Source organism: Cloeon dipterum, chromosome 1 (genome assembly GCF_949628265.1).
Source record: "Cloeon dipterum chromosome 1, ieCloDipt1.1, whole genome shotgun sequence".
Lineage (NCBI taxonomy): Eukaryota > Metazoa > Arthropoda > Insecta > Ephemeroptera > Baetidae > Cloeon > Cloeon dipterum.
Window position 1 is genome coordinate 28,169,350 of NC_088786.1, and position 16,174 is coordinate 28,185,523.

At 39.2% G+C, this 16,174-nt stretch overlaps 2 protein-coding genes across 3 annotated transcripts in view; both read right to left on the reverse strand.

Annotated features, from left to right (window-relative positions):
- The window catches only part of LOC135934753 (breast cancer anti-estrogen resistance protein 3 homolog), a 54,289-nt gene extending 41,926 nt beyond the window's left edge, over positions 1–12,363 (reverse strand). The window contains exons 1-2 of one of the 2 annotated variants that reach the window (XM_065476714.1): positions 12,110–12,363; positions 9,561–9,821 (exon numbers count right to left, since the gene is read on the reverse strand). In XM_065476714.1, coding sequence (XP_065332786.1) covers positions 9,561–9,726 — 166 coding nt within the window. In that variant the 5' untranslated portion in view covers positions 9,727–9,821; positions 12,110–12,363. Of the gene's footprint in view, positions 1–230; positions 655–9,560; positions 9,822–12,109 lie in introns of those variants that run through there. The other variant, XM_065476715.1, reaches the window with a different exon arrangement.
- A 1,005-nt stretch (positions 12,364–13,368) lies between these two features.
- Positions 13,369–16,174, reverse strand: LOC135934030 (uncharacterized). The gene is made up of 3 exons (XM_065475536.1): positions 15,854–16,174; positions 14,399–15,211; positions 13,369–14,322 (listed from the first exon to the last, which is right to left on the reverse strand). The coding sequence occupies exons 1-3, from the start codon at positions 15,854–15,856 to the stop codon at positions 14,074–14,076; spliced, it is 1,065 nt and encodes a 354-aa protein (XP_065331608.1). The 5' UTR covers positions 15,857–16,174; the 3' UTR covers positions 13,369–14,073.

The following is a 16,174-nucleotide window of genomic DNA, read 5'->3' on the forward strand; positions in this document are numbered from 1 at the left end:
CACATTTAAAACGTCCTCTATGAAGCAACAGAAAAAATTTCCTTGTTTTTTGCAACACTGAAAGTTATCGGTGTTATAAATTTTCATTTTGAACGTAACGCACAGAATAAAAAAAGTAAACACAGAACTCTTATCCGGTTTGAATGTGATGACATAAAGATGCAAGCATGCATTCTATTTTAGAACTCTCAAAGTGTCAAATATATGCCGCTTAAAAAAACTAAACTCACTGTTAAATCTGCCTCCACTGGAGTGTTCCTTGTTTTTGCTGTAGTTCTTCCCCATGTTGCCGACTCTCACGCTCTGATTCCAAGTCACTTATGCACACTATTCAGTTTCCAAAAAGCGTTAGTGCACTGCCCTCATCTCGCGGAGCAAGGAAATATCGTGGATAATCACCTAGGTTCACGCACCACTTAACTGAACGCACAATCCGAATAACCAACTATTGAAATTGCAAGCACGTTTGCCGGCTAATTGCGGTCCGAGACAGCATTCTTAATATCGGTCATTATCGCACCTGAGTGAGACAAAGCAATTTAAGCGGCTGATTTAAATAAGAATTTGTGGTACCGGGTCCGAGCCTATATAAGCAAGAGACGAATCACGCACGTGATGTGCACACCGCAAGGCGAGGACCGCGAGTGATACCATAATACTAACTCACTCACTCACTAGCAACTGGCCTGACGTCACTGCCCCACCAGAACGTACAGAAACTCGGAACCAAAGGCTTAAATTTCACCTTTCGCATATTACCTTCGATGTTTGTTCCCTGGAAAATCTTAAATTAATAATCAATATGTCTTATCCATTTTTTTCAGACCTAAACGGAGATAGTGTGTTTATATGAGCACGTGTTTTATGACCAAATTTGTTTTATTATATTTGTATTCGTTTTCATTAAATGAATGAAAGTCTCATTGAAATAGCTGTTTATTAAAAAAATATATTATTTTAGTTAAGGTCCAAAAAGATATTAAAAACTGACACTATCCTATACACCAAATGATCGAGTTAGTTTTGCCGAATATAATGAAGACGAGATGATATTATTTTTAGACAAAAAATAGGATTTCTTAACATTGTACACCCATCAAAAGTTATCGAGATTTATTGTCATAAGAACCTGCTGTATTAATTAAACTTTTTATAAACTGGCTTGTAGAGAATTTAAATTTAATATTATGATATATCAAGATGGTCAATTTTGTTAAATCATTGTTTTCAATTGAAAACATTTGTTCTTTATTCTTGCTAGTGATCAAAGCAATAACTTTTGAAATATCAAAATGTAACAAAAGTTGTACACAATTAATCAAATAACTTCAAAAACGATTAATCTCATTTTACAGCAATTTCTCTCCGCACTGAGCCATCAACGTAGCAAGTTAATTGATTACAATCAATCACTTCTTTTCATTAAATTGTCGTGTCGCTTGATCGTTCTAAATTACTGCAAACATATTGCAAGCAAATTTAAGTGAAGGAACAAATTTGCGTAAAGAAATTAAATTTTAAATTCAATTCTGGAAGTAGACTATAGGTTTTTTTTTAATAAACTAAATGACATGCAAATAAAAGGCACTGGTTATTAATTTGAAATATATTTAAAAGCCACCTTGGGTTCAATTAGAGACGCCCTTTATGTTAGTAATTACGCTGTGCAATGTAGCATTAATGGGCCCAGCGGCAAACATAAAAGACGCGCCGAGAGAATAGAGCTGCAGCGTTTGATTCGAGAGCTAATTGAAAAGCGCAATGGAAATTAATCGTACGCCTCACGCGCCGTGGTGCAAAATAAATTCGCAAGGAATCAAATCTCCACTACCTTGGTCAACGTCTGTCTGTCTGCCAAAGCAAAAAGAATGGGGAAATTGGTGCGCAACCTTGCCTTTTAAGGTGCTCACTTTGCCTTTGTGCGCGACGGCGGTCCCCTCTTTGCTCTCGCTAGCTGCGCGCAAAAAATGCATAACGTTAAATAATTATATATTGCTCTCAACATATACATGAAAAGTGCTTGAATGCACGTATATGTATATACAGGTTGGCCATTTGTACTTCGAAAAGCAGGCACGCACCACCAGGAAACTGATCGACCTTGGCCAACAGCAAGCCCGCCGTTTCTCTGCAGCATGATGCTATTAGCATTAAATAAATATGACGAGATCCCGCGTGTGAATTATAATCCCTGAAGTGATTTGGTAAACAGAGGATTACACTAAGCGTGGCATTGATTGAATCGCCATAATATATACTCTAACATTTCCATTTCAACAAAAAAAAAGCATTGGAAAAGAATAATTGAGAGAACAAGTTTTTAATTAAACGATTTTCGACTTCGCTACAAATTAGATAAAAAAAATCTAGCCAAAAAGGTGCAGATTTTTATGGTAAACACCGACGACGAACAATTTACAAGAAATATGTTGGAGTAGAAGTATAATAATATATTATATATTATGCTATTTTTGTAATAATCATTTTTGTTTGATTATTTGTCAAAGTGATGTTATAATAATTACAATATTCTCGTAAGGGAATTTTGGAATACACTACAGGTTTACACAATTTTGAGAGCTATTAAATAAACAATGAAAAGATGAAGTGGCAAAATTAATAGTTTTATTTTGAAGATTGAGATTAGGAGAGAAATTATTAGTTCTGATAAGATATTTTCAATTAACAATTATGTCCATAGTAAAAACACTATCATTTTTTAACCTTTTTAAATTCTTCACGGTACTTGCACAAGGAAGACGCCCAAAGGGGCAGCTAATCCTTTTATAATATATGTAGGAATTCCGATATCACGGGGCTGTGCGAGTAGTAAATTGGTCCGTGATCTGCGCTAATTTGCCTCATGCACAACCTTAATGGGCATGGGTGATTATAAAATTGCTCTCATCACTGTTCTGATCTCGGCTTGATCTTCCTGATCTGCGCATACTAAATGAAAACTGTGGATGAGAGCACAGGAACTGCGCGTCGAGTGTTCAAAGCGCTCACGTGAGCTAACCGAACGGTTACCATGTAATTATTGCACGCGCCTATGGGCACAACAGGATTGTAAAAATAATAAGATTGTCCACCCTTCCCACCTTGAAAAGCCGTCCAAAATAAATGTACAGCCGAAGAGCTCCCTAGGAAATTTGCAAATATATCGCAAGCCGCGCAGCAATGTTTTTGTGTCTGCATGGCCACATCTACGTGCTTGTTTTGTGTTCAGAAACCCAAGATGCAGCAGTCAACAAGATTTAATTGGGCGTGAAAACAGCTTATTTTTCCGAGACAGTCTGAGTGGATGAGAAAGAGAAGAGAGAACCAGTGGGTGGTCTTTCGCTGCGCGGCGAGATTAATTGTTACTTTAACACAGGCGGAATGCATCCGTAGCAGCGCCCTGTGTTTGACTCCATTTGGGAGCGTAATTGGGCTGCTCTAATGAAATTAAGAGAGTTCCGGTGAAATCAAGCTACTCCTAACATAGTCCTAATATAGAATAATTCTGTGTCCTCTCTCTACACGAACGAATAATGAAATATTATCTTTTTGATTACAATATTTGTCCTAATGAAAAATGTTTATTATTATTGCTTAGGATCTTTATGGTAACCATAATATTTTTTTCAATTTTTTATATAATTTTGAAGGGAATTGTGTTATTGAGACTTAGGTTAATTCTGGTAAAGATCTGGGTGAAGAGTCTTAAGTTTTTTTTTCTTATTTTTTATAGGTCATGTCACTTACAACAGCGAGCTGAACGAAAAAATGAAAGAAAAATTTTAATACATCGAACTCTCAGACGTCAAAACGAAATTCACTTCTCAATTTTTGTCCCAAATTAACGCTCTCGAATAAGAGGCTGAGGATAAAAACAGCGAAAAACGGTTACTTTGATCGATAATTTTAGAGTGCACGAGATGGAAGGATTTGTTAATATCGGTCACGAGACACGGAATCATCCTCTCTTTTATGGCTTTATTATCAAAACAACGGTACCGCGCACAATCATATAAAGCTCAAACTTAAGCAGAGTTTCGAACAAACAAGCCTTTCAGCATATTAGCCGCATTTAAGACAGACTTTCAAGCGTGAAAAGCGCACCAAGTTTGGCCCTAAGAGTTTTATTGCTATTTGCATACGACGAGTACACGAAAACGATTTTACTTTTTTTCCGTTCACAGCATCTTGAGCCTCTCGTGTGTTGAAATAAGAGTTATTTACTAGGAAACCGACCTTGGCGTGGCATGAAAATAAATTTTGTCGAAGAGCGACACTCTTCATCAAGCCCATGCGCGCGTGCTGACGGGAAAACCTGCGCGGTGTATTTTTGGCATTTTTAATTGTATTCCATTCAAAAGGCGCGCAGCGATGTGTGAATTTTATAATGACATGTGATCCACGTGCTGAATGCGTTTCAGTGGAATCAAAAGAGTGACGAAGTATTCACCAAGAGACGCGCCTCGCACCTACCATAATGAGCGCTGCGCTGCTCGATTCCACAGAATAAATGACGCGCAACACGGGGGCATCGCTTTCTCATACACAAGGTGTAATATTAGACTTTATATCACTCGCGCGGCGACCCTATACCGCGGTTGCATTTCTCTGCTGCACAGTGAAAATGAATCGTGCGTCGGCTCCTTGCACACAAAAGCGAGTGAGTCTGGAAATAATGGATTCAGCACCGTGCAGACTGTATAATTCTGCGTAATTGCCCCCGCTGGCCGTGCAGTCCAGACGCAAGTCGGGGAAGTAGAAAATCACAGCAGCCGCTCTTACTATACTCTGACTGAGTCTGCACTTTTGTCTCGAGAGGAACTGGGAGCGTGCAAAATACGAGACTGTATTATTTTCAAGATAGAGCGATCAAAATTTGAACGCTCCAACGATATATTTATTCCACCATATTATCTGTTCCAAATTATTTATGTGCCTCGCAAAACTAATTGATTCACAACATTTCTTTATTGGAAATGGAAGGACGGCTCCAGGAAAATCAGGGTAGCAGAGGAAACCAAAAAGTGAGAAAGGAAATGTGTCACGATGAGGAAAAAATCAAAATAATTTAGTGTAATGGTGTGCGGTGCATGCACGGATGTAAATTTTTGCAAACTTTCATTCTTTCAAAGTCAGCAGAGCAAAGGCACTATCATTTTTCATATTATGAATATTTATGCAGGAAGCGTTCAATCTGTCTTTCTTTTTAAAATCTCCTAATTTTATTTTTTTATTTTTTTTAAAAAGACAACATCTTGAATGTCATTTATATCTTTTTGGCTTTTGGCACATAAAATAGTGTTTTGCATACTGTAAGCTTAAATTATGTTGATAATTCTAAAATTATCAGGCTGCTCTAGAGGAGGAATCGATATTTTGAGCTGATCCTCATTGGACCAGCACAGCACAGAAGCTGAGTGGTCACGCACGCACTCAGTCGAAGTAAGAAGGAGAATTGCTCTTGGGATGACAAAGTGAATTATACGAAATAAATTGACAAGAGCAGCAGCTGGCGCTCGAGAGCGTCTGATTCGACTTGAGAACGCAGAACAAAGTGTTGCGTCAAGTGGCATTTATTCACTACAACAAGAGCAGTCCAATTATATCTTTGCAATTCACAACGATGGGAAAATGCCAACAACAAAGTAACGTTGGATGCTCCAATGGTAAAAGGCTCGAACATCGTCTCAGTTTAGGTATTTCAAGGCAGTGTTTCAATTCGCAAGATTGGATCTGAAGTTTAATGGCACGATTTCATTTTTACGCTCCAGAGCTTCTTGTGCACACAATTCCTCGCCTTCGCCGTTGAAAACTTAATTCGGTCATAGCGGATGGATTAATTAAATTAGTTAAGGCGTTGGAGAGACGCGTTATGTGGATATTTCGCTGCTAATGCGGCGTTTGCAGGCTGGAACACAGGTGCTGTCCGCTGATTGCTGTACTTATTAACACTTAAGTGCGTGTGTTTCATCTAAGCGAGAGCAAACCCACGCCACATGTGCTGTCTGGGAGACAAAAGTGCTAATTAAACTAATTGCACTCTAACACAGAGTGACAACACAGAGCATGCTTTTGTTTACGTCTTGCTGCCTTCAAGGGAACAACAATCAGTCGGATTTAAAAAGGTTTGAAACTTCTGACCATAGAGATTTTTTTGTCTCTATACGAGTAGAAAGTGCAGTGTGGTTTCAGCATTCGCTTGCCAAATTAACAAACTGTACTGCAATAGAGATTGCACCCATGTTATTGTTTTTGGTTATAAAACGATATTGCCTCTTTTCAAAAATCAGTCTCTGCGACTATTTAAGGACCGAAGGAGAAAGTCGCACTTTTTTTCGAAAGGAAATTAAATGTGCCATATAAAAGAATATTTCGCTTAAATTCAGCGAGTAAGCAGCCACTTAAGGAGCACTAAAGTAATTTACGATTAAGCCCGCGGCCATTGCACAAATTGACGTTGCGAGATGTGGAATAAGATATTGTGATAGAATGCCTTCCGGCAACGCGAAACTCAATTGGCTCACTGCATGTGTCGCACAAAACTATCTGCGATTCTTAAAACAAAGTGTTTTCCATAGTACTGTCGGCAGACGGATTCCAAAATTTCATTCATTTCCTGGATGGTAAAAATAATCAGATTTTTGCCTCGTTGAGCAAAACATGACTGGATAGATTTTATATTAATATATTTTCACACTTTGAGTGTGTATAGCATAGAGGTGAATCTGACGGTACGAGCATAAAATTTTCTTAAAGAAATTTAAAGAGGAAAAAAAGCAAATTGAAACTAAGATATTTTTTAAAAGAACGTTGTTAAGTTTCTGCAATTTTAATCCTAAAGGTGTGTGCGTGATATTCTTCACCTTCATCCTTACAGAATTTTAAACTGCCTCTCCCTTCTCACTCCAGCAGAGATGATTCTTCTCCCATTGAGACCGGTTTGGTTGGTTGGAGTTGCCATCTTTCGAGAGAAGCGAAAACAAACTCGTGATTTTCTACAGAGGTTTTGAGATCTTGCCACCAGTGTCTTTACCGAGTTGAGGATTTTTTCTCATTACTTTTAGAGCAGCTATAAATATAGTAGATTATTGCATTCAGACATTCTTATGTCATCTAAATATATCAAAGACGACAGCTTTACATTATTTATGGTCTAAACTAATTGAAACAAATTAAATCGCTTCAAACCGAATAATTTTTTCCAAAAAAAGCAAAAAATATTGATCACAGCTAGAGTACTTCATTTTATTATATAGTTAATCACTATAGCGCGTCGTAATAAAACTTCTCGCCTGTCAATTAGATCCAACACAGACTGTCAACATCACAAATATTTAGACGTTTATCTCAAAATTTATTACCTCCGTTCTTATGAATAGGCCGTCCCACATTTCAATCCTACGCTATAGGCGCAACGAAAATGCTTTTTAATTTACGAAACGGAGGCATTTAAAGCAATAAATCGCACGTCGGCGGCATAATGTTTGGATTGAATGGAGATTCACAGCAGCAAATTAAGTAGGGCGCGTCGTCGGAGTTAATGGGCCATTTGTCGGCGGATCTCAACGGCCTTCCTTGTCTCAGTCAGGTGGAGCTAGCTGTGAAAATTATTCTGGCGCGAATTATGTCACCAAACCTGCACGTTGTCCTGGTCAAGGCTGTTAACGCTACCAAACGCGAGGGACAGCGCAAGCAGTGGGCGCCGACCAAAATAATATGGCAATGAATATGGAAAGTTTGGCACCAAACAAATGCGCAATATGATACATGATTTATTTTGTATGACAAAAACCAGTAATAAAAATGTATATGTTCTAAAAAATTATCGTTTTAGATCAATTTAAAAATGTTGCCTATATGAGGTACAGGTGAATTAAGTTTCTGTTTATGAGCATTAATTTTTTGCGCTATCTTTGATTTTTTTACCAGCCAGTGTCTTTTGCACAGCCAGCACACCACGTCAACTGGCTCCTTGCAATCTGAGCGTCTCATTCTAAACACTTCCCCTAACCTAAATTACGACAAACCGACGCACCACCACTTACGCAGCTCGAATTTCAGCACGCTATGTCTCTGCAACGGACCGATAAGAGAGACGCCGGTGCAGAGAGCGAGTCCCCCACATGGGCCCACTTGCTTTTTGCCCGGCATCATCAGGATATCATCACAACCAAAAAGCATGTGTTTGCGTTGTTTCCAACAGGATTATTACCATCATCATCATGAGCGCCAGCCTCTTTCTTTTTCAATTTCGTCATGGCGTTTTTGCCTCCACGATCGTCATTAAACCATATTCCTCGGCTGTGATCATTATGCATGCTTCGACTCGCCAGAGCGTAACCTGGACCACAACTTTTTCATCGTATAGACTTAATCATTAGGCTGCATGTTGATGACCGTAAAATAAATATCTCAACAGTTTTAATGGAAGCAAAAAGTGCGACAGCCAAAATGTGCAACTGCGGTTTTACATTGCTAATTGCTTGAATTCAAGCTTCTAATACCATTCTTTTTTAATATTCAACAAAAAGTTGGGTGGGAATTTTTAACCGCGGACAACCTTTTTATTTCTAATTGAACCAATCACATATTAACATCACAAAAACCTGCCTATATCACGGAGAAAGAAGCAAAAATATATAATATGATCGATATGATCCCTTTCCAGACGGCTGACCCAGCAGTCAACTCGACGGGTAGACTCAAGTACTATTTCGTGTCTTGCTTCAAGTACAAAGAGCAATAAATCGAGCGTAATTCAGCAGAACCGATATGAAATTGTTCCACAAGAACAGTTATTTTACACAACAATAAATCTAATCCAGCGAGCAACAAGTGATACTGGTATATATTCCTGCGAGCGTCCTCGAAAAGCTGCTTGCGTGCATGCTCTCGTCGAGAGTGTGTGTTAGTTAGTAGAGAGCGAGAACACAGCATCCACGTCGCGTCTAATTGCGATATAAATCAATTTGCCGGTGCCGCGAACATGGACCACTTTAGGTATGCAGTATCCTGCGAACTGATAAATCTACCTCTGGCTGTCTATTTGGATAGACGCTTCCTTGCCAGGCAGGTTTTATCTCAGACGCGGTGATAGCAGAGAATGTCAATTTTTGCAACTCACTGCAGAGGAACACACACGCCGTGCAAACGAACCGACCCAAATCGACAAATTAGCAGTACCTTTGAATCTGGCCTACGTGAGCATTAAAGAGCTCGAATCCTTTTAAATCATAATTTTTCGCCTCTTCATCGTGAGTAATTTTAATGTTGAAAATGAATTATGTTCAATTGTGGTTCGCAATAGTGTGATCCAAAACGTTTGGAACTTAATTACTAATAACGTAATGATATTTTAAACGCTACAAAAAAACCAATTTTGTCTGTTTCTTTTCGCCTTTTTTAGAAAACTTTCAAAAATCGATGCATATAAAAATATCCAATGACGCAGTTGCTCACTTCCATTTTAGACAGAGTGCTCAAAAATTGCAAATTCGCCAAGGTCATCAAAATTTATGGTAAAACATTCAAGAGAGAAAAGTAAATTTTTAAAATCCTACCTGCAGCGGCGTTTAAGGTGGACGCTTCCGAGTTGTGTCTATGGAGGGTGCGAGGGCTAGGGGGTGGCTTGTGTATGGGCAACGTCTGCATCAGCTGGTGTTGATCAGCGGCGCTGACCCGATCTTGGGGCTCGAGGGCCGCGGCCGCGCGGCCCGACATCACCATTCTTGCTTCGGCTTACTCCGTCGAACACTGAGAAGCTAGTGAACCCGGAGTCAGTCGCAGTCGATCCACCCGCCGCGCTGCACCGCGATCAACGCCTGCCAACACACATAATACCGAACGGAGATAAGCCAGCACTTTCATCGCCAAAATCGCTTTGCGAGTTGGCCGAGAGACTTTAATGGCCGGCCAAGGTGACGCACTCTTGTTGGCAAGAATCAGTCACCTTATTACGGGATAATCGGGCCGGCGTGAGTCGATTGGGGAAAATTGAAAACAAGAATGCATCATGCCAAGGAAAACTTTAGGACTGATGGTGAAATCGAGGATGTTAGGAAATTTATTCTAAAGGGTCAAAAATTCATTGCATGGATAGATTTCGTCAGAATTGAAATAGTTCTCGAATTCTCAAGTATCACTATTAAGAAATATAGAGAGGGCATGAAAGAAGAGTCGCGCACAATACGAAGTTTGTGAAAAATAAAATGTTGTGCAATGGCTTAAGTCCAAAAGCGTACAGAAACCCAGGAAGGGAGAGACAAAGAATCGTAAACAGGAGAGCGTGTCATATGAACTGATAATTTAGGGCCTCCAATTGATATTGCCTTGAATGCAGATTAAAATGAAGACGATTGTTATCAGTGACATGCATTAATATCAAATTTCGTTGTTCTTGTTGCCTACAAGATAAGCCAATTTTAAGGACTTAAACCGTGTTACTGTTTTCCATTAAAAGGTCAGTTACTCTTTTTTAGTTAGGTGCAGAACGCAACTACAGCACAATCGTACGCACGATCCCAAAAATTTAGCCATGCTTTCCAAAACTCTAGAAAATGTTCAGTAAAAATTTCTTTCTGGTTCAACTATTTACTCATTTGTTTTCCATGTCCATTCTAAATTATTGCACAAAATTTTATATCTACAATTTTCAGTTCAATTATTCGACAAAACATTAACAAGCTGAGATGAACGAATAAGTTTGATAAAATCGGGACACTTCTTGAATGCACGCAGTCATGCTTTTTGATACAGATTTAACTGTTTTTCCGGTTATTTGACTTTGCAAGTTGACTTATAAAATTAACTAAATTCTATAGCAGCTTTTTAATTTCTAAAGAGATTTTCAATAATTTAAACCCACACATACAGGTATTAACTACTGAGTTTTACCTGCAGCAGAAATTATTTTGCCCAGCTATAAACCTTACAACCCAGCAAAAATTCCTTAACACAGCATCATCCAATTTTGCCACAGCACGTAGAGCAATTAAAACCTGTTTACTTTGCACGCGACCCATACAAGCGGCAGGAAAATGCAGACAATAATAAAAGATGCGTGGTAAAACTACAGTATATTATTTGCAAGCAAAAGGCCATTGAGACCCACGTGAAATTCAAATTGACTCGAACCGCCTCTTTTAATAGCCCCACACAGAAACTCAAAAGAAACCCTGTTTGCGCGGCTCTAGCAAGGCAACAACTACCACCTGCAACCATAGAATTAACCTGCTGCCGGAGAATTTATAATAGCACCGCCGCCAATTAAATCGCTCTTTCCTAAATAATGTCTGCAGCAGCGTGGGCTACCGCCGCGTCAAAGCAGAAAACGATTTTCCGACACCCACTTCATATACATATAACGAGAAGCAAAACGCTCACCTGAAACCTGAACCAAAATACTCTGATGACGTCGCTGGGGCAAGAAATAAATAGCCCACGAGATGCTGAATTTTAATAACAATCGAGCGTATAATTCGCACAGACAAAGTGCGTATCACTGCACATTTCTTTGTTCCCGGCGCGGTGTAATGTATGCAACGTGCAGAGGCCGACCCGACTATGGAACCCCCACCTAGCTTTGGGCTTCTTTTCTGCGTGTCTTGTCTGCTTTCGCCTTCCGAAAAAGGCAACGGTCCCTTGGAAAAGGCGCAGAGATGTTCTACAAGCAACCTGTTGGCCGACTGGTGACGTTTTTGCTGCACAACCCACCTTTCTTTATAATACGAGTTCTTGCTGCTTTACTTGTGCTTTGCATCGCGGCTCTGAGAATTATTATTATTACTTGAGATTATACGCTTCCACCAAGACTGCAATCCTGTCTTGCCGCTCTTTCGTTTTTTTCCTCAAAGCACTCAACCTACATAAAATATAATCCTTATATTTCTTGCTTGGATATCAACACATTTTAAGCGAAAATTCTGTCAATTTAATTTCAGAAACCAAAAGTCAGTTGATTTATTTGAGTGAGAAATTTCGAAACGGCAATGCTTGTTTAAAATTTTCTTCCTGACCCTCGCATTAGCTTATAGCCCACTGGGGATTCATAACTTCAATCGAGGTTAGCGTGTATTGGCACGATTTAAATCAAAAATTTAATATCCCTTACCGTCAAAAACAAACTTGATCACGCAGAGTTGAAAGAGCACCTTCAGCAAGGAATGCTGCGTGTTTTAGTCCTGCAGCCGTTGTGGCAAAGGAATGTGGCACTTTCGCGCAGTCATCCAGTGTCTGTGCCCTGACACCACCAACAATACACACACGGGCATCAACACACAGGTCACATCGCAAATGTCACCTGCCAAACAACAATAAGCTCATATATAAGCCTTTCAAAATCCAGCAAATTTAGTGTCCGGCGTTGGAACTAAGCTTGAATATTTTTTAACGAAATAAACCACGACATATTGGTTTGCGGCATCCAAACTTGAAGAAAATTTAAAATATGTAGTTTCTTTTGCTGGATTTTTAGTGAAAAGAGAATAGAGAGGAATGCCGCTACCTGCTTCGCAGACGTTTGAGAGAGACTGATTTGATCCTGTGATTCACTTGAAATTTTCCACCCTCCTCTCCATCCTTCGACGTTTGGATCAGGCCGCCAGTTCTTAATCTTGCCTGCGTCTTCTCTCCCCTCTACAAAGCCATCCGCCCCTTTGCAGCAAATTCAATGAGCCTGCAACACACGCCGCTCTTGCCTCACAATAAAAAGAGAGGTAGGGTCATTGGCGCGCACACCTTACATCAGCGTCTGTAACGAGTGCGAGCGAGCGAGTGTACTCACTCAGGTAAAAGGGTCGAGATTTCCTGTTTTTGTTGAAATATTTTTAGCTTAATCGGCTTCATCTTAAAGATGTTAGTAAATTTTCATGTATGATATATGTCAACGCTTATCCTTATTTGCTAAAACCTGCTGTGTAATTATAGTCACATATTAAAACAATGCATGTTTCTGAAATTTCAAATTGAGCGTTCAATTATTTTGTCCTAGGTATAGCAATTTTTATCTTCCTTCCACGTCATTTTGCTACCTTTGTTAAATGCCTGAAGGGCAAAGGAAAATCAAAGGAGGTTTAATAGAGGCAGTGCATTATATGTTTTACAGTACTTGAGCAATCTCACAACCCAATGACCGCTATCTGCACTTGTCTTTGCGAATGTGAATCAGAACTAGACAACTATGCACTCACTCATTTCACGACATCTTTAATTTCAAATCCAGATCATAATACAATATAGCCTGTTGCTAATGTGTAGCACTAAGGACATATTCTGCTATTGCTAGTGGTTTATAAATTTGCACTCAAGTCAGCGCACAGCACACACGATAATAAAACTGTTATGGAAATATTGCTTGGAATAAAATTACCATTATTAATTACCTCAGTGCTTGCTTCTAGCATTTATTCAGAGCAATAAAATAATTCATAGGGCAAGTACAGATTCTTCAGTGGACTATTAGCATAATATCCATCATTTTTATATTTTATTGCTTACATTAATATTATTAATATTTTTCTTGCCCTTCATTAACCATTTTTTCTTGATACAAAATGGTTCTGAAAAGATCTTTTTTATATGAATTCTGAAATAAAATAAAAACGCAACAACAAAAGTGAGCTTCTTGCTTTTAGTTCATAATCTGCTGAAGGCAGCTAACTGCATTTAGTGAGCCCTGGACTATGAGATTCAGTTATAATGATAGAAAAGGTCTTTGATGCGAAAGACTTTTCCTGACTAATGGTTCATAAAATTTAGAGTTTAAATAATTTATGTTGTGCCAACCATGTTTAAGTTCTTTTAGAATTAAGACCCATACAACACATAGTAGTTCTGTTATGAATTCATACACACTTGTCTTTAAAGGTATAAATTTAACTTACAATAAGCACCATAATTATGCATGTAATAATATCAAAATATGGGACAGCCAACCTCAAGTTTCGACATAAGACATTCATATATGCCAAAGGCAATCAAAAACTTTTGAATTTGTGAATACCAATTAAATCATTACCAGAAAAGAGAAAATACAAAATAATGAACTGAGGAAAAAATTGTCCAATCAAAGTCTTATTAGCGTTTGAAATTCATGAATGGATCGGCATGAGCCTTAGCCTGGTGGTTCTGCAGGGTTTTGATGGTTTTATACTTATTTCCACACAGCACACATTTGATGGTGCCGCAGTCCTTGAGGTGCTTGTCCAAGTCCTGGCTTGCAGTTGGCCCAGATATGATGCAATTGCAGCGATGGCATTTCAAAGCAGGAGTTGATACAGCCATCTGCGCCACAGCCACAGCAGGCGGTTCGCTGATTTTCAGCTTCTGTGACAGTCAAAATATTGATATTTATAAATCAATAAATACTAGGACAAATTGATAACCGCCATTGTGCACTCACAGTGTCAGTGGATTTCTGTTTGGCCACTTTCTGCTTCATCATTCCATGAAGGTCTTGCATGCAAGAAGATTCAAAATTCATTTCCACTTTCAATGGCTGATACATATTTATCTCGACAGCTGGTGCCCTCCTATAATAAGGATCAGTGTTGTGGATTTTCTTCTTTGAAGGGGACTTCAGAGTCATCTCCCCTTCGCGGCTCTCGGCGCTTCCTTTGTGTCCAGGATAGGCAGATGGCCCAAACATTCCAGTGGGTGGAGGCAGCAGGGCCCTTTGAGGTCCCAGAAGTTGGTCAGCAATACCGCCATCTTCAGCCGCCTGAATTGCCCTCCTAAAAGGGTCAGTGTAGTGGATTTTCTTCTTCGAAGGGGACTTTAGAGTCATCTCCCCTTCGCGGCTCTCGGCGCTTCCTTTGTGTCCAGGATAGGCAGACGACCCAAACATTCCAGTGGGCGGAGGCAGCAGGGCCCTTTGAGGTCCCAGAAGTTGGTCAGTAATACCGCCATCTTCAGCCGCCTGAATTGCCCTCCTATAAGGGTCAGTGTTGTGGATTTTCTTCTTCGAAGGGGACTTCAGAGTCATCTCCCCTTTGCGGCTCTTGGCGCTTCCTTTGTGTCCAGGATAGGCAGGCGGCCCAAACATTCCAGAGGGTGGAGGTAGCAGGGCCCTTTGAGGTCCCAGAAGTTGGTCAGGAAGACCACCAAAGCTTTGTGGTTGAGGATACCACGGGTGATGGGAGTCGTCATCATGACCACTGATGCCAGAGAAGAAGGCCATTTGGGCTATTTGGAAGGAGTCCTTCGGACGATTTGTCTAATAACCAGAGGAAATTTAAATCAATATTATGATCTGATCGTTTTATTCGTTTGTACAGAATTGTATCTACATTCATAAATTACTACATATATACATATATATTAATTATTATCACATTATGTCTGACGTCTTTGATGTTTAATAATATATTATATAATATGTGTAAGAATTATGCAGAAAAATTATATTCGGCCGATTTATGCAGAAGTATTATGTATTATACAAAGTAGATAATAGTAATGTACATACATATATGTACACTACTTCTCGCATTCTTAGTGATTATTGAAAAAAATCACATCAATATAAAAAATATGTATGTGTATACACATAATAATAATGGATATTGGGAGCGATTGTGAGTGGCGAGTGGCGAAAACTACGTAATACATATGTATGTACATAATAAAAGATAGAGATGACTGTATCAATGTATAAGTCGCGGCGAATAAACGAATAAAGTATGTAGATATCATTCAAACATAATGTATACATTATCTATTAATTTACCATACTTCTGCCTTTATTAGGCGTTATGTATGTATCTATATTTATTTGCATTGAACCACCAAATTTATAAAATATGTACATTATGCTGTACATATATCTAATCAAAAACAAAATAAAACATCATCTTACCATTCTACAAACAGCTTCACACGACAGAGACAAAGGGTTGCTCAGGAGAAATCACTAAAGGTTCGGGCCTCGGGCCTCTCAGAATCAGTTCAGAGCAGATTCAGACTCCGAGTCATTAGCTAATATGCACAACTGCTTGCTTCCACTTGCGGATCGAGTCTGAGTCTGCGAGTCTGCCCTCTGCAGCTTCGGCGCTTACAACAACAATCCTGCCACTTTCTTCCTATTTTTTAATGATGGGGTAGACACGTGGACGGACCAAGGAAAAACAGAAGGGGTAACAAACAGCACACACGTCGTCGTCGCACCACAATACTATCG